Source organism: Heloderma suspectum, chromosome 1, assembly GCF_057233095.1.
Source record: "Heloderma suspectum isolate Gila_16-S chromosome 1, 16-S_ref, whole genome shotgun sequence".
NCBI lineage: Eukaryota > Metazoa > Chordata > Lepidosauria > Squamata > Helodermatidae > Heloderma > Heloderma suspectum.
The window spans coordinates 255,888,152-255,909,055 of NC_139458.1; the positions used below are offsets into that span (position 1 = coordinate 255,888,152).

The 20,904-nt window shown below is 44.4% G+C and overlaps 1 protein-coding gene across 3 annotated transcripts in view; it reads right to left on the bottom strand.

Annotated features, from left to right (window-relative positions):
* Positions 1-2,186: 2,186 nt before the first annotated feature.
* Positions 2,187-20,904, bottom strand: part of LOC146358980 (uncharacterized) — a 41,287-nt gene continuing 22,569 nt past the window's right edge. The window contains exons 3-5 of one of the 3 annotated variants that reach the window (XR_014787158.1): positions 18,464-18,558; positions 7,986-8,132; positions 2,187-2,719 (exon numbers count right to left, since the gene is read on the bottom strand). Coding sequence is in view for 2 of the 3 variants with exons in the window: in XM_084830472.1 (XP_084686598.1) it covers positions 18,467-18,558 (92 nt within the window). In the remaining variant the exon portion in view is untranslated. Of the gene's footprint in view, positions 2,720-7,985; positions 8,133-13,178; positions 14,661-17,524; positions 17,596-18,463; positions 18,559-20,904 lie in introns of those variants that run through there. The other 2 variants (XM_084830472.1, XM_084830487.1) reach the window with 2 other exon arrangements.

The following is a 20,904-nucleotide window of genomic DNA, read 5'->3' on the forward strand; positions in this document are numbered from 1 at the left end:
TTTTGCTCCACACAGTTCATCTGTTTGTACGTTTGGGGTTTGTTCAACTCAACTCATAGCTTATGCTCTTGATGCTTTTCTGGCATGGTGCCACACTGTCCCCAGAAAGACCTTTTCTGTTTTCAAAATTACATTACATTTATATGCTGCCTTTCTTCCAAACAGCTCGAGCTGATGTACATGGTTCATCTTCACCCCCACAACAGCCTTGTGAAGTAGATTCAGTTGAAAGGTAGGGACTTGTCCAAGATCACCAGTGAGCTTCATGGCTGAGTGGGGATTTGAATCCTGGCTCCCCACTCCTAATCTGGCATTGGTATCCAGCCTTTCCCAACCTGGGGGTCCCCAAATGCTGCTGGACTATAAATCCCTGAGCATTGTCCATGCTGACTGGGGATGATGGGAACAGTAGTCCAACAGCAGCCAGGGACCCTGGTTTGAGAACAGCTGCTCAACACTGCGTTGCACTCTGGGCTGGCCCTACCATTATGCAGAGTAAGGCAGTCACCTGAGGCAGCAGCATGATGCTGGAGGAGCACTGTGTCCCCCAGCCTGCCCTGCCCCTCTGAAGCTCACCTGCCACCTTCAGACGTGGTGGAAGATGCTGCCCCATTGCTAGGGTTGAAGAAAGATTCAACTGCTGGTCCTGTCTGCTTTTGATCAACGAATGGGAGGGGCGCCATTTTGTTCTCCACTTCAGGCAATAAAATAGCTTGGGTTGTCCCTGTCTACACCCTGGCTGTTTCCCTTCCCTCTTTTTGAGCTCTTTGGAGATACTTGCCAAAGTTCACTTCACACCTTCAAGCATGTAGCTCTGCAGTCCAGGAGAGAGCATCCAGGGAATATGTGCTGCTCCAGTCTGGCCATAAATGCAGCTGATGGATTCTCATGAGTGGGCATCCATTTGGGGCATCCAGCCACAATCCCCAGGTGATGCCCTGGAGTGCAGATGGGGCTTCCATTGCAGCAGTGCACTCGGCCAGGTAAGACCTTCCCACAAACATTTGGGAGCATTTGGATTCCCGCCTCTTATGAAAAGGATTTGCTGCTGCCTTTTTTCTCCTGTGACATAGATGATGGGCTTTTAATAGCTGTATTATAGGCAGAGATCCCACCAAAGCAACTTTCCTTACTGCTACAACAACCTACTTGCTCCAAAAGGCTATAGCGGTTGAATTCCTGCATATTACATCCCTGCTGAAAACACTGAACATCCATCAGGAAAAAATGCATTCAGCAGCCCTACTTATGGAGCATTTGACTTGTGTTGCTTCGTTTTATCTATCACATTTGTATTCCAACCTTATCCAAACAGCCTTCCTGTACCCCTGTATCTATTGGGCATTTCCTTCCCTTGTCCATCTTGTCTGCATGCATCACATCAGTGGCTCTCAGCCTATGCTTCTGGAACTGGTATCTTGAAAGTTACCATGCTCTAGTAACTTAATTTCTTTGTATATAAAGTGAACTGCTGAGAAACCAAAATGGAGCCCCCACAGTGTCAGCCTACAACATTTTGCTTCCTGAGATGGAGCCCAAATCCCTCCCTCGAACCCCGCTAGGACCAACAGCGTAAAAAGCCTTGCTACACCATTCAAACACCAGTTCCTGCCTTCATCTCCCCACCCCACCTCACCCCATCCTCAGAACAGGTTGCTTCCCTCTGCTGAATGGCAGGGCCGGCCCTGACCCCTGATATCCGAATAGCCTACTTTCAACTGTCAATGTCATTAGACATGTAAGAATTACAAGATGCCTTTTAGATGCGCCTGAAAGCCACATGGAAAGGCACTACTTTCCTCTGAGCAGACCCCACATGGCCAGGGACTGCATTTGAGTGATGCAACCATATGGGTGGAGCCAGTTATGTGGACTTTCCTTATGGGAACTGACACCCTTCAAACCTGAAGAGCTAGACGCAAATAGCAAGGAGATGGTTGGTTTTGTTATTTGTGCATAAAGCCCTAAATAGCTTGGGACCAGGGTATTTGAGAGAGCGCCTTCTCCCTTACCAGCCTACCCAGTCATTGAGGTCATCAGATAAGGTAGTCCTGGTGGTTCTCCATGGACCTGCAGTCTATTTAGAGTCCACTCGGAGTGGAACCCTCTCTGTATTGGCTCCCTCTCTGCAGAATCCCCTACCAACTGATGTCAGGTGGTTGCTAGCATTGCTTTGTTTTCAGCGTCTGTTAAGGGCATTTTTATTTAAACAAACTTTTCCCTGAATGAGCAGCCACGGTTTTATTGTATCACTTGATTTTAAATATTTCTGAGTCTTTTGTATTTCGATTCTTTTTTTCTTTACTGCTCGCTGCTCAGGAATCGTTTTAGATATAGCATAGTTTAGAAATGTTGTAAATAAATACAATAAATGTCTTTGCTAAGCGAAGGAAAAACATATGCTAACAATACAGCACATACCAGTAAACTTTATATAAATGAAGGCACTATTCCATTCCTTTTTAAAAAAATAACAAACAACCAATTTGTTTATTTAGAAAGCAGCAGGGATGGATGGATGAATCTGTTGGTTTTGGTTTCTCCCATATTCAATTCTTTTTTTCATCTTAGGTTTTCCATCCCATTTATGAAGAAATTTGTGAATTTTGGTAAGTTCTTATCCTATCTCCACAGGCCAAATTCCATAGGCACAGCTATTTCCAACATGGAAAGGACAATGTCGAACCTGCCTGCCATAGAGCTGTTAAAGGTGAGGTATCTGTTAGAAAAAAAGAGGATTCAACCTTTAATGAGCTTCCGCCATACATTAAAAACATGGTTGTTCAGGCAGGCATTTGAGGTGGGTTAGGGTATTTTTAGAAATATGAAGTTTTTAATGTCGAATTTTATTGTTTTAACTGTTTTATAGTTATACATCACCCAGAGTGGCTGGGTGACCAGCCAGATAGGTGATTAATAAATTTAATAAATAAAAAATAAAATTCAGTACTACAATATTCAAGACTGAATATGCAGGGATTTAAACCCAGACTTTGAAGAGATAAGCACTCAAAGCCCTGGGCCTCAATGGATGAATCTCATCAGTTTCACTTTCTCTCAAATTTGAATTGTTTAAATCTCAAGTTCTTTTTGTCCCATTTATGAAGAACTTTGCAGATTTGGGTAAATTCTTATCAAAAAATGAACCAAGTAAGATTCTTACCCATTCTTGTACTTGCTAAAGCAGGTACAAGAATGATGATCTCACATGAACAAAAAAATACAGATCACCTTACACCAAGTATTTATATCTTCTGCATAAAAAAAATGGAAGACTTTACCAAACAAATACAATCTGTGTAAGAAAAATTAAAAATAAAATAACCAATCACACCTCTTATTTTCTTAAATGACAATTCTATAAATAAGAAAATCATGATTCTATAAATAACCATTTCCATCTGATTCATTTGCCTTTTGCCTTTTTCTTTTTTTAACATGCTGCCACCTTTTGGGTTTAAAAACAATTCTTTAGATCAGCTTCAGTTACTGTACTCAGCATCTCCTCTTGAGCAACAGATTTTTGGCAATGTCATCCATTTTAAAGAACAAAGTGTCTTGTGGTACCTTGAAGAGTAACAGATGTATTGTGGCATAAGTTTGCATGTTGCTCCTTCCTTCCTTCCTTCCTTCCTTCCTTCCTTCCTTCCTTCCTCTCTCTCTCTCTCTCTCTCTCAGGCACAAAGAGAGAGAGAGAGAGAGACCCTACATCTGCCAACTGAAAATAACATTTCATGCATCTGATGGAGTGGACTCTGGCAGTGGAGGCTGGTGGTTCCAATTTCAGTGGGCCTGTGAATCCATTCTGGGTTTCAATCAGAACCAGCCAGAACTCTAATGGGACTATCCAAGGTGCTGAACCTATTTTGAGGATAGGGTTCAACACCTTGGATAGCTCCTTTAGAGTTCTGTCTAGTTCTGCCTGAAACCCAGAATGGATTGACTGCCCCACTGAAATAGGAGCCACCAGCCTCCACTGGACTCTGGTCTATGAAGGCTTGTGTCTCAATAAATATGTTTGCCTTTTTGTTACAACACAAATGAACAACCCCTCTGGGAGTTATCCATTTTTAAAGGAACATGCCATAGTTTGTCCACAAGATGGCACCTTATACAGTGAAATTTAAAAAATATAAATCATCATCTTCTTGTGATTACTGTTGAAGAATATCGTAATGGTGACTTGTGTTTCCAGAACTTCAGAGCAGATTGAACAAAATGGAGTTGGATGTGTGTTGTGGCCAAGTTCATGTCCGTGTCAAGTGTGCATCACTGTACCACTAGGCAAACATCATTTCTGTATCTCATCCATCTGCCAAGGTGGCCCTCTTCCCTTGCATGTTTTGCCACTAAGAATAAAGGAACCCACCAAGGTGTGTATATGCAAACATCCTTCTCCATTGGATTACATAAATGGTATGTATGTGTCAGGATTCCCTTTTTGCCCTGCTGAGAACTCCAAAAGCCAAATCAAAACACAGACAAGAGGCTTTTATTTCCACGGCTCTAATCCATTTACTCCAATGAGGTATACAGATGCAAATTGCTAGTGACTCCCAGACTACAAAGGAAAAGCCTTCAAAGAGTTCAAAGGGAAGCTATGAAAGTTGACCACCATTTGGGAAATGCAGCAAACTATCCTAACTTAGGGGTAGGAGGGGAAGATCTCCCTCTCTCCCGTGACACCTCTAGACGCAGATGTTGACGCTGAGCCAATCGCACAGACCATCTAAGCTCTGCCCCTGCCATCTCCTGCTTGTGTGTGCATCTGGCTCAGGTTCTCCTGCCCCTGCTTCCTCCTGATCTTTATCTATCACAGGGATGTGAGAAGGGGACCCTCTCCATCCAGCTGTGCCTTTGAAGCCTGGGAAAGTTCCTCCTCCACATTTAGCAGCTCTTCCTCAGAATCTGAACTGCTCTGCCACTCTATGTGCTCAGAGGCAGCCCTGACAGTATGGGTGAATCCCTGTTCTTTTCCCCTTCCCAAAGTGGTAGAGACAAAATGGCCTTCTTTGTGTGATTCATCAAGGCAAGGAGGCATAATTATGTTATCCAGCCTTCCCCAACTTTCTGCCCTTCATATATTTTGGACAATAACTCCCATCAGTCCCAGGCTAATGGTTAGGAATTATGGGAGTTGTAGTTAAAAGATCTGGAGGGCAGCAGGTAGCCTAATCCTGCATAGGCCATATGCTCCAACATAACATAGATGAAAATAGGACCACGATTGTGTGAAGGAACAAAACTGCCCTCCATTTTTGTATTTGGTTTGCTTTGGGATATTATCTTGTGTGTGTGTATGTGTGTGCATGCACGCTTTTGGGACAGTTTAGTTTGCTTTTGGGATAAATCTTTTTTTGTGTGTGCACTGGTCAGTTTCAGCCAAAAGGTCAAAGGTTTAGTTAGAGTTTAATTCCAAAAGGAACTCTCCAAATTTGGGTTGACTCAAATGGTGTGGACAATTTTACTGCACTTGATCAGAAAATCCAGAGAAGCAGGAGATTCTTCTCATCATTTGACAGGACAATACTGCCATGTTCTCTGGCCCCAGTCCCTACTCTGGCTCAGAGAAGGACTCAGTGATGGTGGAGGCATCATCCAGCAAGCCATCATCTGTTACTCCGGGACCTTCAAAGCCAGAGGATGTGGCTGTACTAGACTCCTCAGAGGACATATCCCTGATGCAGTTCACCTCACCCAGAGGAACCAGAATCTGGCAATGGCCCTTTAAGAGACAGGCAGCTTTCAGAGGGGATGTGGCTAACAGCAGGGCCAGATCAGTCAGCCTTCATAAAGCCTCAGAAGGCCTCTGAACTTGCTGAAACAACAGCTCTCCTTGGGTGAGTTCCAACCAGCACAGATCTGTCCAAGGTTCTGATAGGTCTGGCCTATTGTAGGGATGTATGAAAATTACTTACCATTTTGCGGATCTGCTTCACGGTAGGGGGGGATGCGCTCCGTCCCTCCCCCTGGAATCCTTGATGGGGGGGAGGCGCTCCGTCCCTCCCCCTGGAGTCCTGCCCGGCCGGCTCCGCTCCGTGGGGATTCCGCAGAGCCGCCGGCCGGCTCCGCCAGCAGCCGGACATCCAGCCGCTGGGTAGCAGAGACGCAAATGGCGGCTGCTGTAGCCGCCGCCGTTTGCATCCCTGTATTCAACCATGATAGGCTATGTAAAGACTTACGTAGCTTATCACGTCTGGGTTTAAAAAAAACAAAAACAACGCATACGCAAATGGCGGCGGCTACGGCGGCCACCATTTGCGTTCCTTATTTTTCGCCATCTTAGTCTATGTAAATATTTACGTAGACTATTATGGCGAAAATAAAGGGGAACGCAAATAGCGTAGTGGGCGCTATTTGCGTTCCCTTTTGATTTGACGTTTTAGCCTACCTAAATATTTACGTAGACTAAGACGGCGAAAAATAAGGAATGCAAATGGCGGCTGCCACAGCTGCCACCATTTGTGTATGCGTTTTTTTTTTAACCCAGACGTGATAGGCTACGTAAGTCTTTACGTAGCCTATCACGTCTATGCAAAAAAAAAAAGAAAAAAAGACCAGACTGCAAATGGCGGCGGCCAGTCAGAAGACCAGCCGCCGCTGCCACCAGAGCCGCTGCCATCCGGAACATCCGCCCCAGGTAAGTCTCGTCCCAGGGGAGGATCCACGGGGGGTGGGTGGGTGGCAGGCCATTCCGCCACGGATTTCGGGGGGCTGAATGCACTGGCATTCGGCCTCACCGAGATCCATGGTGGAATTCTCTGCCATCCCTAGCTTATTGTAATTCTGATCATAGCTTGATGTGATGCTGCTCCATCAGATGTGCTCCTGCCCTTCCAAGACATGCCACTGCTTTGGACTGCCCTCCCTTGAGAACTATAAGCTGAATTAGGACAGGACATATACAGGTGACTAGTTGTCCAAGTGGTTTGTATAGTTCCTTTCTAGGATAATGAATATATGAAAATAACATAAGAAGTACTTTGCTAGATCAGACCAAAGGTCCATCCATTCCAGCCAGCATCCTGTTTCTCACAGCAGGCCATGCCGATTTCTCTGGGAATCCCACAAGCAAGACATGAAGGCAATAGCCCTCTCTCCTACTGTTGCTCCCTGGCAACTGTTACTGCCTCAGAACCTGGAAGTTGTATGGAGCCTGATTAATAGTACCCACTGATGGATGTCTCCTCCTGGAATGTGTCTAATCCCATTCTAAAGCCCTCCAAACTAGTGGCCATTAACATCACATGCCATGGCAGTGAATTCCATGCATTTATTCCATGAAGAAGTCCTTCCTTTTGTTTGTTCTGAATCTCCAGCCGCACTGTTTTGTTGGATGGCCCCCAGGTTCTAGTACTATGAGAGGGAGGAAATCACATCTCTCCACCACCACCACCCCACCACCACCTCACACACCCATTCTAAACCACCTCACACACCCATTCTAATAAATGGACACAAATCTGACATCAGAAATGGCAATGTGATAAATTAGAATTCATCAGCAGGTTTAATTCTGATGCCAGAGGCTTGAATCAGGATAATGGATTTTTATCACGCGTGTGTTAATTGGCTTACCTAGTGCCAGGATGTTTGTTTTCAGCAGTAACTGCACTGCAAATGACCAGTGTTAGAAATGCCATTGTCACCATCACTACTTCATGCCCTGAATTTCCTTCTAACTTCACTGTGTACAATTCCACCCTCCTCCCCAACCGTCCCAGCAATATGTACTGTATAAAACACCTGAAACTCTCCATAATACTCCATGCTTCTGATGAAGTAGACTATAGTCCATGAAAGCTTATGCCAGAAAAAAAGGTTAGTCTTTAAAGTGCCACAAGACTCTTTGTTGCTTATACATTATTTTGTAAACTTTATCATGCCATTCTTTCCAGCACTGTAACACACATCCCACAAGCTTTTTCTAAAGCAAGAAACAGGTTGCCCTCCTGAAGCAAGGCTATCCTACTCCATTCGTTTACCTGGGATTGGAGTCACGTGCTCTGAAGTGCTAAAAATAAAATCTGAGGGTTTTTCTTCATCATCTAGACAGATCATCTGAGGTTTGAAATTGGCTTCTTCCAGAGAATGCAAAAGTATGTTTGACAGCCATCCAAAAAGCATGGTTGCTAAATAATGAAAAACACAATGAACAGCTAAGTGCTGACACAACAAAGCACCTGCTTTCTTGGTACTCTGTTCTCTGTCTGTCTGTCTTTCCCTGAAACATTTGTATACCACCTCATCCTACACTTGAAGCAGCTCATTAAATAAGCAGTTCCAAAACAATAGGAATACATTTCATAGTAAAGCATACTAAAGCAGGAGCACAAGTAATTCGACCTCAGCTTCCAATCCCCCTCCTGAATCAGCAGATCTTGCAGCCCCTTCTAAAGGACTGCTTCAGCAAGCCTTCTCTGGGAGACTGTTCCACAACTTGGAGCTACCACTGAAAAAGCCCTGCCTTTTTCATTTCATTCTCAACCCCATGGAGTGACAGAACTCCAAACTGGGAATCTCTGACTCAGGCTCTGCTATAACAGCTACATCCAAGTTGGATTGGATCTGCATGATAGGACAATGATGCACTATCAATCACAGAATGGAGAGTGAGCTATTTATCTGTTGATTTTTTCAATGCCTTGGCCAGAGGTGGTTCCCCATGTTGCAATCAGTCCAATTAATAGCAAACGGAGTTGGTGAGTGCCAACAGGATTGTAGCCAAATTGGGGCCACTGAGGAACAAGAGTGAGGTATCGGCATATTTGGGGGAACCCCAAGGCTTGCAGAATTACAACAAAAGCTTTAGTGGAAAACCCTTGTTTTTTGTTTTGTTTGCTTGCTTTTTCTTTTTAAGTACATATAATAGTGATAATTTCTAAATTTGAATCTATACATATATATTAACATATGCACATTTAATGCAAATCTGTGTCTTCTTTTTTGGTGATGTGTAAGTGGCCACTGAAGAAATTAATATATGGGTAGAAAGTACATATGGTGACAGGCTTGTTTTGCCACATCTGTGACCTGGCTAGGTTCTTTGGGCATCCTACTATATTTGCAATGTATGGCGAGGAGGGTTTATCATCCTCTCTGAGCCTCTCTATTCTCTCTCTCTTGTTGCTGTTTTTCATTATTCCTCTGTCCCTATTTTCCTCCCCTGATTCTGAAGCTGCATTTATGTATCCTGTCTGGTGTCATGCCCTCACGGGAGGACTCCTCCTCAGAGGAGGAGCTAGAACTCCCAAAGATGGACAATGTTGAGGAACAACCCAGGTTAGGAGACCTGGAGGAACTTGAGCCCATGGGGGAGATGGCCACAGGTCCATTCCTGCAAGAGGTGGAGAACTCTGCCTCTGAGACAGAGGCTGAGCATCCACCTAGCCCTCAAGTACATTGTCATCTCAAGAGGCAGGCCAGTGGAGCTTCTATGAGAAGGAGTGTTTGGTAAAGGAGGGCTCTTCAAGAGTAAAGGCCTCTTCGTGATCAAGGCCCTCCTCATGAATAGAACATTTTTTCCAGAGGGTCTGTGATGAATTTCAGCTGAGCCCTGGGTGACCATCTAGATGTTCTGGCTATATAAGCTTTCATTTAGAGCTTCGGAGCTGCTGGAAACCTTATTTTATTGCCAGCTCCAGTGTTCTGAGCCCTAGTTTCTCTGTCCTTGCTCTGTGAGTGAACTGCCATGCTTCTGTCCCTTGGACTCCTGCGTAACTCTGCTTCTTGGACTGTGTGTCTTTGACTGCTCACCCATATTTGGATCTTGGCTGCTTCTCAGAAGTTTCGTTTGGAACTCATCCTGGTAATACTGTGCCTGTCACCACTGCCTGTTTCCTGACTACTCCTGCCTTGGGCTACTCTCTTGCCGAACTGGTATCTGTGTGTTTGACCTTTTGCCTGTTCACTGACTTGCCACTGGATTTGCCCCCTTAGTTGGCCCTAACACCGAGTCTGACCCAGCCAGAGCAAGACACTGGGCCATATCCTGTGCTGAATCTGCTGCTTCCTGTTTCTTATGTGTCTGATTCTTGGTTCTAGCAGTGCCTGAGTGCTGCTAATCTAGTAACACTAGGCCTCAGGCTCACCCAATGGAAGTGAAAGGGAGCAGACTCAGAAAAGACAAAAAGTGCTGCCCCTGCCAAAACTACATACTCGCGCATGTTGGTGCCACAAGATGAGGTGATAAAGGACTGGACAATGCAACTTTGTCTGCAAGTTACTGGAAGGGGGCAGTGTTGCAGTTAGTTCATGGGAAGTTTGGCCACAGCTAGCCTTAGGATCTCTATAGTAGAGCTGTGCACAGATGGCCTCTCAAAATTCTCCACTTTATTTGTGGGTGGAGACATTTGGCAGATATTTTCACCGAATTTCTTCAGGGAAAGGAGAAATTCTCAAGCGTTTCTCCCAGATAGGGCTCCCATTGGCAAGGCTTGTAGCACAGCTTCTTTCTTTTTTCCTAAGGGTTTCGGGGCTTTTTGTGCTGCAACAGCATTGGCTGTGTTGGCAGGCTGGCCCCCATTTTGCATCCACCACAATGCAGGTGTGTGTAGGGAGACAGTGTTCTGTCAGGCTCCAGGGATGAGGTGGAGTTACTGTTTTGCCAAAATATGTCATCCAATTTCCAGAAATTTATCTTCCCCCATGAAGGGGGCTTCCATTGTTCTACCTCATTCTCAGGACAGTCTATATGTTGAATTTCTTTTGGTGGTGTTTTTGAGCTTACCTAATCACAGCTAGCCTCCCAGGCTGCCTGCATTTGCATTTCCTGATCTGAAAAAGCCCTATGGGAGGAAACAGCTCGTGATGCCTTCCCCTGGGCTTCATTTTGAAGTGTAGAGAGCTGAGGAGGCCACAGGTAGGCAGCCAGAGAGAAGATTGTAGGCAGCCAGAGAGAAGAACAGGACACTTGTGCTCGCTCCTTGGCCACCTCCTAAATAAGGTAAGCCCAAGAAACCCACCCTTGAGAATTACTCTGAATTTTGTTTCAGTATTGAATTTCTTTTCGACAGCAGTTTCTCTTCTATCAAATTGAATGAGAATGGTCAAAAAAATGTGGGAGGAATTTTCAGCACGGCGCTACTCTATGGCCTACAGTGTGGTTTCCTGTGCTCCTGTCCTCTCGCTGCCCCAATTTCCACCATTGCTGGGAGCACGTGTGTTTGCACTCTCTCCTGCTGGCGTAATGGAACACAAAAGGGATTGAACAAACTCCTTTTTGAGGTTCTACACTGTACCTGCAAGAATATTGTGTGAGTAAGATGCTTTACCTTTTCTTCACTCAAGAAGGGTCTGGTCTCCTTTTTTAGCCTTGTCTGCATGTGGGATTGGTAAACCCTCCTTATGTTCTGCTTTCTGTTTTTTCTTTGCTAATTGCCTTTTTAACAGGAGGCATCATTACTAAATAATCCCACCACAATCCATGGAGGAAAATAGACTTACCAAAGTATAACTAAATGAAGCCTACAGGGTCCAGAGCTGTATACCTCTAAATGCTGGTGCTGGGGACAAGCAACATGTAGAGGAATGTTGCCTTCACACCTTGCTCGTGCGCTTCACAAAAACATGTGTTTGGCCAATGTAAGAACACAGAGTGGTTGGCTAGAGCAGATGTGGGGAACCTTTTTCAGTGCAAGTGCTGAATTCCAAAATGGGAAAGGTCTTGGGGGCTGCCTGCATTCCATCTGTGGGCAGGGCCAAAATGTGATTCTTAGCAGATTCTTACCAAAGTCTAGTAAGGCTAGACTTTAGCCATTGGATAGACCTCGGTCTGATCCAACAGGGCTCTTCTTAATGTTCTGGTCCTTATCCCAGTCATATTGTCCTGGATTTTAGTAAATAGCTGATTTTGTTTTATTGGATTTGCTGGGAAGACTATTGAAAAAATGCTAACCCACCTCTCTTAAAACAATATAAGATGTCTTATGAAATGCAAATGCTAAATATTAATGATGAATAATTAAGAATTTGAAAATGTCAATAAGGAAGAAGAATTGTATTAAGAGAAGACAACACAGAGGCACAAGCAGGTTTGCAATGAATTCTGGGTAACTGGCATAAAAATAATGGTCAAGTGGACCTGGATGGTATCCAAAGAGAAAATGCTGATTTAAAGCCCTATCACTTGGGCTAAATGTTATTTGAGTAATGAACAGGTGTGAGAATGTATTATTCCAGGCCAAAAGTATACTTAAAATTTTCGCTTATCAGTTAATGAGCAAAAACTATTGTGTAAGGTACACATCAAAAAGCTTGATACACAGATGTCTGGAAAACTTATAGACTTAAGTTGAATTGGAAAATCTTGAGTAAGGAGTTACTTTCCCAAAGGTATAATTCAAAATCGAACTTCTCTAGCCTGAAAGGTGTATGTGTGCGCCTTTTATGTATATTCTAAATTTGTAAAGAATGTGTAATAACAATGAAATAATTGAGACTGAGCCCTAATTTAGGGGACAGTAGAAAATATTAGCTATGAAGTAATTTCTACACAAAGTATAAATATGTCCTGCTCACCAATGCGTGCTAGGGGCCTATGATCATAGTTCAGGAAAGAACCCTTAGTTAGACCTTTAGTTGGACCGTGTTTGAACTCTGGTTTCAGTATAGCTTTTAGCATTGGTTTTATCCAGGGTTAGCCAGTGGTTTAGCCTTGGTTTTATCCAGGGTGATCCACTTTGAATGATCACTCAACCCCTACCATATATTACACACTAATTTTATATTTTCAGGAAATAGAGTGGTTATTTTTGTAAAGGGTGGGAGGAAAGGTTCTTATCACTCTCGCAAGGGAGAGCAAAGGGGGGACTTGAGGTTTCTCATCAGTCACAGATTGATCAGGCAGACAGCTCACAATCTTCCCCACTAAGATGAGATGTGTTGTATTTCTATGTAAATGATAGTGATAATTTTAAATCTGAATCTATATGTATATTAACATATGCACATTTGATGCAAATCTGTGACCTCTTTTTTGGTGAGGCATATGTGGCCACCTCACCTCCAGTGAAGAAATTAATATACGGGTGGAAATCACATATGGTAACAGGCTTGTTTTTGCCACATCTGTGCCCTGGCTACACATAGTCAGTCAGTCAGTCAGTCTCTCTCTCTCCCCCTCCCTCCCTCTGTGTGTGTGCGTGTGAGTGTACACATTTATATATTCCACAAGGGTTCAGTAGCATTAACATTTATTATAACATTAATAAAAATCAAACTCAGCTTATCTTGTTGTTGTTGTTTTGCAACTAATACATGCATATAAGGCAATCACATACATCATGTCTTCCCTCCACACAACCTTGGTGAGCCTTATATATTTTGGGGCTCAATTGATTAAAGGATTTCACATATGTTATCTTGTTGTAAATATTACAACAGCTTCTATTTATTTATTTATTTATTTATTTATTTATCTATCTGTCAAAATCATAGAATAGCAGGGTTGGAAGGGGCCTATAAGACATCTAGTCCACACCTCTGCTCAATGCAGGAATCCAAGTCAAAGCATCCTAGACAGATAGCTGTCCAGCCTCGTATTGAATGCCTCCAGTGTGGGAGAGCCCACTAGGTAATTGGTTCCATTGTCATCCATACCCAAGTTATATAAAAACAGTGCACAATAAAACCAAGATCAAACCAGCGCCAAAGGGTAAAAACACTCCAGCAAGTAAAACCAGCAGCAATAAAAGTGCAATGATCTTCACCTGCCATTGGAAATGGTCTTCACCTGCCACTGGAAAAAACAAAGTAGGTGCCAGGCAAGCCTTTATGAGGATAACATTCCTACCAGGTTGGTCAGTGTTAATATCCTTGTATTGCTATGGGGATAACGCCCAGAGAGTTGTTTTCCTAGGGCGTTCATGGGAGAAGCAGGGTGACAAATCAGAAGTCCAAGGCTGCAATCCTAAACATACTTACCAAGGAGTAAGCCCCATTAGACACAGTCAGACTTACTATTGGGGGAAAAAATCCTAAATACTACAAAGCATTGCTAAAACAATACTCCACAGAGGATCTTCCCTCTGGAAGCCAAACAGTTTGGAGGGAGAGATGAGGAATGGTTTTAGAAAAACAAAACCATGCTGCACATACACAATTGTTTAGAAAATGTCTTATGTCCTTATGGAACTGGCCAGGAATGGTATTCAATTGACTGGATTCAATGCACCACTAATAGAGCTGTTTCCCCCTGAAAAGTACCATGGGAGCTTGCTGTTAAGACATGGGGTTGTTTTTTAGTTCTCTCGTTTGCTCTCTCTGTCTGTCCGTGTCCATGAGACATCTCCAACAATGTTCCTCATCCACCTGACCCCATAATGAGGTAATGTGCAAGGGGAAATGTCCATTATCATTAGCATCACTTGTACCCTGGATGTCCTCAGTTGTGTTCTGTAGTCAGTAAGGATGTTCTTTTGCTCCAGAGGCAGGAAGGACTTAAGTATCAGTGGCCTTCCTTCAAGGAAGATGAATGCTCTGGTGTGTTGATTTGAGTCATTGCCAGAAGGAAAACACAGCGAGACAATTCTGAATTATAGCATCAGAGCTAAAAGGCCAGCATTTACCTCATCTAAAGCTCCATGTGTCGAAACCTTAATTTTCATCAACTTCCACCAGCATTGTCTTCATTGCTTTCTTTCATCTTAGATCATTTATCCCTGCAGGTAAAATGTTGACATCTCTTCGCACAAACTAGATTTTAAAATTGCATTACAGGCTCTCAATGCAATCAGGGAATCATCTCCCCATCCACATCTAACTCGTAAAGTTTTGTCACAGGCCTGAGCCTGTAATTTATTGCAATTTATGGTGCTTTCATTCTTGCAAAATGGGAAACAACTCATCCTTTTCCCCACATTGCTTATGCCAACATTTATTTCTGGCTGTGATATTTTTAACCTTCCCATACCAAATTATTAATGTTACTTCTGTATAAGTGAAGAGGAGAGCAGGAGACTGGTACTTGTTCATGTGAAATCCACTCCAGTTGCCATTGCTGCTCAGTTCAGATTGGTTCTACGTCACATTCAGCCTATTGGTAGGGATGGGAGAGAAATCCGCTACGGACCCCAATGAAGCCGGATTCCAAGAATTCCAAGCCTGTGGTGGAACACGATAAGCTATGCAAATATGCAAGAAAGCAAAGTGGCTGTCTGATGAGACTTTACAAGTAGCTGAGGAAAGAAGGGAAGCGAAAAGCAAGGGAGAAAGGGGAAGATATATCCAACTGAATGCAGAGTTCCAGAGAATAGCAAGGAGAGACAAAAAGGCCTTCTTAAATGAACAATGCAAAGAAATCGAGGGAAACAACAGAATGGGAAGACTAGAGATCTCTTCAAGAAAACTGGAGATCTCAAGGGAACGTTTTGTGCAAAGACGGGCATGATAAAGGACAAAGAAGGCAGGGACCTAACAGAAGCAGATGAGATTAAGAAGAGGTGGAAAGCATACACAGAAGAACTATACAGGAAACATCTGAATGTCCCTGATAGCCATGATAGTGTGGGCACTGAACTTGAGCTGGACATCCTAGAGAGTGAAGTCAAATGGGCCTTAGGAAGCATTACTAACAACAAAGCTAGTAGAGATGACAGTATTCCAGCTGAGCTATTTAAAATCCTAAAAGATGATGCTGTTAAAGTTCTGCACTCAATATGCCAACAAATTTGGAACACTCAACAGTGGCCACAAGACTGGATAAGGTCAGTTTATATTCCAGTTTCAAAGAAGGGCAATGCCAAAGAGTGTTCAAACTACCGTACAATTGCACTCATTTCACATGCCAGCAAGGTGATGCTCAAAATCCTACAAGCTAGGCTTCAGCAGTATGTGAACCCAGAACTACCGGAAGTACAAGCTGGGTTTCGAAGAGGCAGAGGAACTAGAGATCAAATCGCCAACATTCGCTGGATCATAGAGAAAGCAAGAGAATTCCAGAAAAACATCTATTTCTGCTTCATTTACTACACTAAAGCCTTTGATTGTGTGGATCACAACAAACTGTGGCAAATTCTTAAAGAGATGGGAGTACCAGACCACCTTACCTAACGAGGGTCACGAAGCAACAGTAGGAACCGGACATGGAACAACCGATTGGTTCAAAATTGGGAAAGGAGTACGACAAGGCTGTATATTGTCACCCTGCTTATTTAATTTATATACAGAGTACATCATGAGAAATGCCGGGCTGGATGAAACAGAGGTCGGAATTAAGATTGCTGGGAGAATTATCAACAACCTCAGATATGCAGACGATACCAACCTAATGGAAGAAAGCGGATCTAAAGAGCCTCTTGTTGAGGGTGAAAGTGGAGAGTGCAAAAGCTGGTTTGAAACTCAACATTAAAAAAACTAAGATCATGGCATCTGGCCCCATCACTTCCTGGCATATAGAAGGGGAAGAAATGGAAGCAGTGACAGATTTTACTTTCTTGGGCTCCAAGATCACCGCAGATGGTGACTGTAGCCATGAAATTAAAAGATGCTTGCTCCTTGGCAGGAAAGCTATGGCAAACCTAGATAGCATAGTAAGAAGCAGAGACATCACCTTGGCGACAAAGGTCCGTATAATCAAAGCTATGGTTTTCCCAGTAGCAACGTATGCCTGTGAGAGCTGGACTATAAGGAAGGCTGAGCGCCGAAGCATTGATGCTTTCGAACTGTGGTGCTGGAGAAGACTCTTACGAGTCCCCTGGACTGCAAGGAGGTCAAATCAGTCAATCCTAAAGGAAATCAACCCTGAGTGCTCACTGGAAGGACAGAGACTGAAGCTGAAGCTCAAATATTTTGGCCACCTAATGTGAAGAGAAAACTTTCTGGAAAAGACCCTGATGCTGGGAAAGATTGAAGGCAAAAGGAGAAGGGGACGGCAGAGGATGAGATGGCTAGATAGCATCACCGATGCAATGAATATGGACTCGAGCACACTCCGGGAGAGAGTGGAAGGCAGGAAGGCCTGGCGTGCTATGGTCCATGGGTCACGAAGAGTCGGACATGACTTAACGACTGAACAACAACAACAATCACATCTAAAAACAGGGACGCAAATGGCATAGCAGACGCCATTTGCGGCCATAAAACTGGTAGATTAGCCTAAATGCAGCCATTTATGGCTGCATTTAGGCTAATCTACCAGCTTTACAGCCACAAATGGCGCCCATTATGCCATTTACGTCTGGAGCCTGACTTACAGCGATATGGCACAGCAATGGCTTCCGGCCGTATCGACTTCTGCCAGCAGGATCAAGGCGGAGTAGAGCCAGCCTGGATGGATTCCGGGGGGGAGGAACGAATTGCCTCCCCCCCCCATGGACCCCCCCCAAGCGGAACGGGGTAAGTGATCCTCCCATCCCTACCTATTGGTGAACACATTCACAAGCCCAGTTAGAAAAGAACTTAGTCAGTTGCACATTACAAAAGAGACATTAATGTCCACTTACAATTAGTGTCTCATTACCCAGCCATTTTTGGTGCATCACAGCAAAAGCAATTCAGTTAAGGCTGCAATCCTGTACACACTTACCTGGGAGTAAGTCCCGTTTAACTCTGTGGAGCTTACTTCTGATTAGACTTGCATAGGATCATGCTGAAAATCTAACAAGCACACAAAATGGTTCACATCTGTTGTAAAAAAGATAAGTCTCTATTTTGACCCGTTCTCTTGCTAAAAAACATGTTTAATGGAACTTTGAAATAATGGTGGGCACGCTCTGCTCAGTTCAGAACTGGCTTGTTATTGATGAGCTTTCTTGGGGCATCTCTACACCAGCCTAAAATCCTGCATTTAAAATAGGGCTTTGTGCTTCCGTTTTAAATGCAGGATCACATGACTCCCTTTTTCACCTGCTTCCTTCCCCCACCCTTCTTCCCGTAACTGAGTCTTCCATTAACTTTCATTGATCTCGCTCCTCTTCTTCCCACTTTTCCTCTTTTCACAGAGGGAACTCAAGTGGAACACAACGGGGTAATTTGATAGCTCATTATCTGCGATCTATTTAAAAACTGAACAAAGGGCATTTAGTGCAGGAGATACCCTGGGGGGTCACAGCATCATGTAAAGAGCCTACGAACGTCCTTGAAAGAGCAATCTCAATCGCAGGACAAAAGCTCAGTGTGAAGGAGCCCTTGGTGAGTGTTCAGAAAAAAGCTCAAGCAGGAATGATCAGCAGGCTTGGGGGAAGCCCATGGTTTGCAGAAGATTTTTTTTTAAAGTAACAAAACCTGAGGTGGGGGAAACTAAAAAAACAAACAATGGGCTGACTGGGTAGGAGGGAGTGGAATAGAGGAAACTGGGTGGGAGGGGGAATAGAGCAGAATATCCTGAAGTGGCAGGTTGACTGGAAGAGTGAACAGGAGTAGTCCATACTGCAACATTTTGTTGCAGGTTCCACTTTTTCCTTTAGATTGATGAACTCCGCTAGGATGAGTGTGTGAGGGGAGGTACATGTTCAGCGTTCCTCACCTGTCAGTCCTGGGATTTCAGTTGGGCGGTGAGCAACTTCTTCAGACATGGGCACATAACGTTCACTGGAGCCAACAGCAGGGCAATAAGGAAAGCTGCAAAAATTTTTAAAAAACAGGGTTGCTCTAAGGTTGTGCCCAGACCAACACTCTTTGTCACATTCCCCTTTATTTAAGCCTTATTGCTCACTGTCCTGGAGCAAATATTGATGTATTTCCCCTATGAATGCATAGACTCGACCCAGTCTGTTGAGGAAGGGGTGGCGGGAAAGCATGTGGAATGTTCATCAAGTAGTCAGGTTTGGTCTATGCTGAACTAATTTAGCAGATGAAATTAAAATTTAGGGTTGGAGCTGGGAGTGGGGAGGGCATAAAAGGTTCCATTTGTGCAGGTCAAGCACCGCCCTCTGGATGCATCTTAACACTCTTTCTCCCTCTCTCAAAATACTAGAACCCGGGTCATCCCATGAAGCTGTTTGGTGGGAGATTCAGGAGAGATAGAAGCACTTCTTCACACAGTGCATAGTTAAACTATAGAATACTCTTTCACAAGAGGTAGTGATGGCCACCAATTTGGGTGGTTTTATAGAGGGATTGGACAAATTCATGGAGGAGAAGGCTATCAATGGCTACTAGCCCTGATGGCTATATGCTGCCTCCAGTATCAGAGGCAGCGTGCTGTGTATACCAATTGCTGGGGAACATGAGTGGGAAGGTGCTATTGCACTTGTGGGGGGGGGGGTTATAGGCAGCTGGTTGGCCACTGTGTGAACAGAATGCTAGATTAGATGGACCCTTGGTCTGATCCAGCATGGCTCTTCTTATGAGAGCAAAGGAATATATGCGATCACTAGAACTGGATTTGGGTGTTCTAGTCCCCCATACAATCAGAATCACATGAAGTGTAGCGAGGGGAGGGAAGCCTGCTAGCACTGCCCACTCCCTCACCATCCCTTTCGTCCTCCAGGGCTCTAAACTGTGCAGGGCGCCTCCCTGCTGCAAACATCCCTGCTCTGGAGGGCAACAGGAATGGCGAAGAGGACCGTGATGGAGGGGGGTGGAGCTAGCGCATTCATCCTTGTTCTCCCTCACATGATTCTAATCAAATGGAACATAGAATCATAGAATAGTAGGGTTGGAAGGGGCCTACAAGGCCATCGAATCCAACCCCCTGCTCAGTGCAGGAATCCAAGTCAGAGCACCCCCGACAGATGGCTGTCCAGCCTCGTCTTGAACGCCTCCAGTGTGGGAGAGCCCACCACCTCCCTAGGGAATTGGTTCCAGAGCACCCAAACAGGGCTAAGGATCAATACATTGCCTGGAGGCTTCAGCAAGGTATTGGAGGATTGCATTTTGTCCCAGGACAAAGTGATTGCATATGGCGGACGCCCATTTCCCACCTCGTCATATACTCAAGTATGGGACCAAGTGGAGAAATGTTCATGTGAACTAGTGTTCAAAATGGGATGGGACAGTGAGGTGCAACACCATCCCTCTTCGTTTCAGGCAGGCCCCAAACCCCTCCCATTTCTTGTCAATGGACATCAAGTCAAGTCTGGCTTAATTTGAAACAAAATTGTTCCACTTCCTTTTTACTCCCAAGTGAAATTGTTCCACTTCCTTCTTCCTCCTGCTTCTGGCACTGATGCAAAAAGCTAAGGTGAAAACTTTCCAGCTCTAATTACAGAAGTCATGTGATGGCAGCTCCTGTGTAATTCCCCTCCCTCTGGTTCCCATAAATGTTTTTCTTTCCATGCAGCTGCAAAATGATCTCAGGGAGAGGGGGCGGGGATAGAGAGAAAGCATTCACTGGCAACTGTAAACTGGTTGTAAGGATACTAAATATTTCTCTAATTATGGGGACTGGAAGGTCTGTTTCAGGGCTTCCATTCTCCACAGTCTGGACCAGCCTTCCCCAGTCTGGTGCTCTCTAGATGTTTTGAATGACAACTCCCAGGGTTCCTGACCATTGGCCATGCTGTCTGGGGCTGATGGGAGTTGAAGTTCAAAACACATGAGGTCACCAGGTTGGGGAAGACAGCTCTAGATCTATGAAGTGCCTCAATCCATACTAATTCCTGCCAGTCCACATGGCTGACCAGGGAGTGCTATGCAGTCAGACTACACTGTGTGTGTGTGTGTGAGGGGGGAGGTGTAGTGAGAAAATGGGTACCTGCCTATCCCTGGAGCACTTATGCATTCCTAATGATAGACTGCCATGCCAATCATGAATTGCACACAATTGTGAATCACGCACTCATGTCACCTATCAATGCTGACAGTGAAATACTGAGTCAAACATTTGCTTTACCATAGACAACACCAAGACTCCAATCCTACATGCACTGGGAGTAAGTTCCACTGAACTCGGTGAGACTTGTGTCTGAGTAAGCATGCACAGAATCAAGCGGTAAGTACTGCAACCTCGTTAAAAGCATTTGC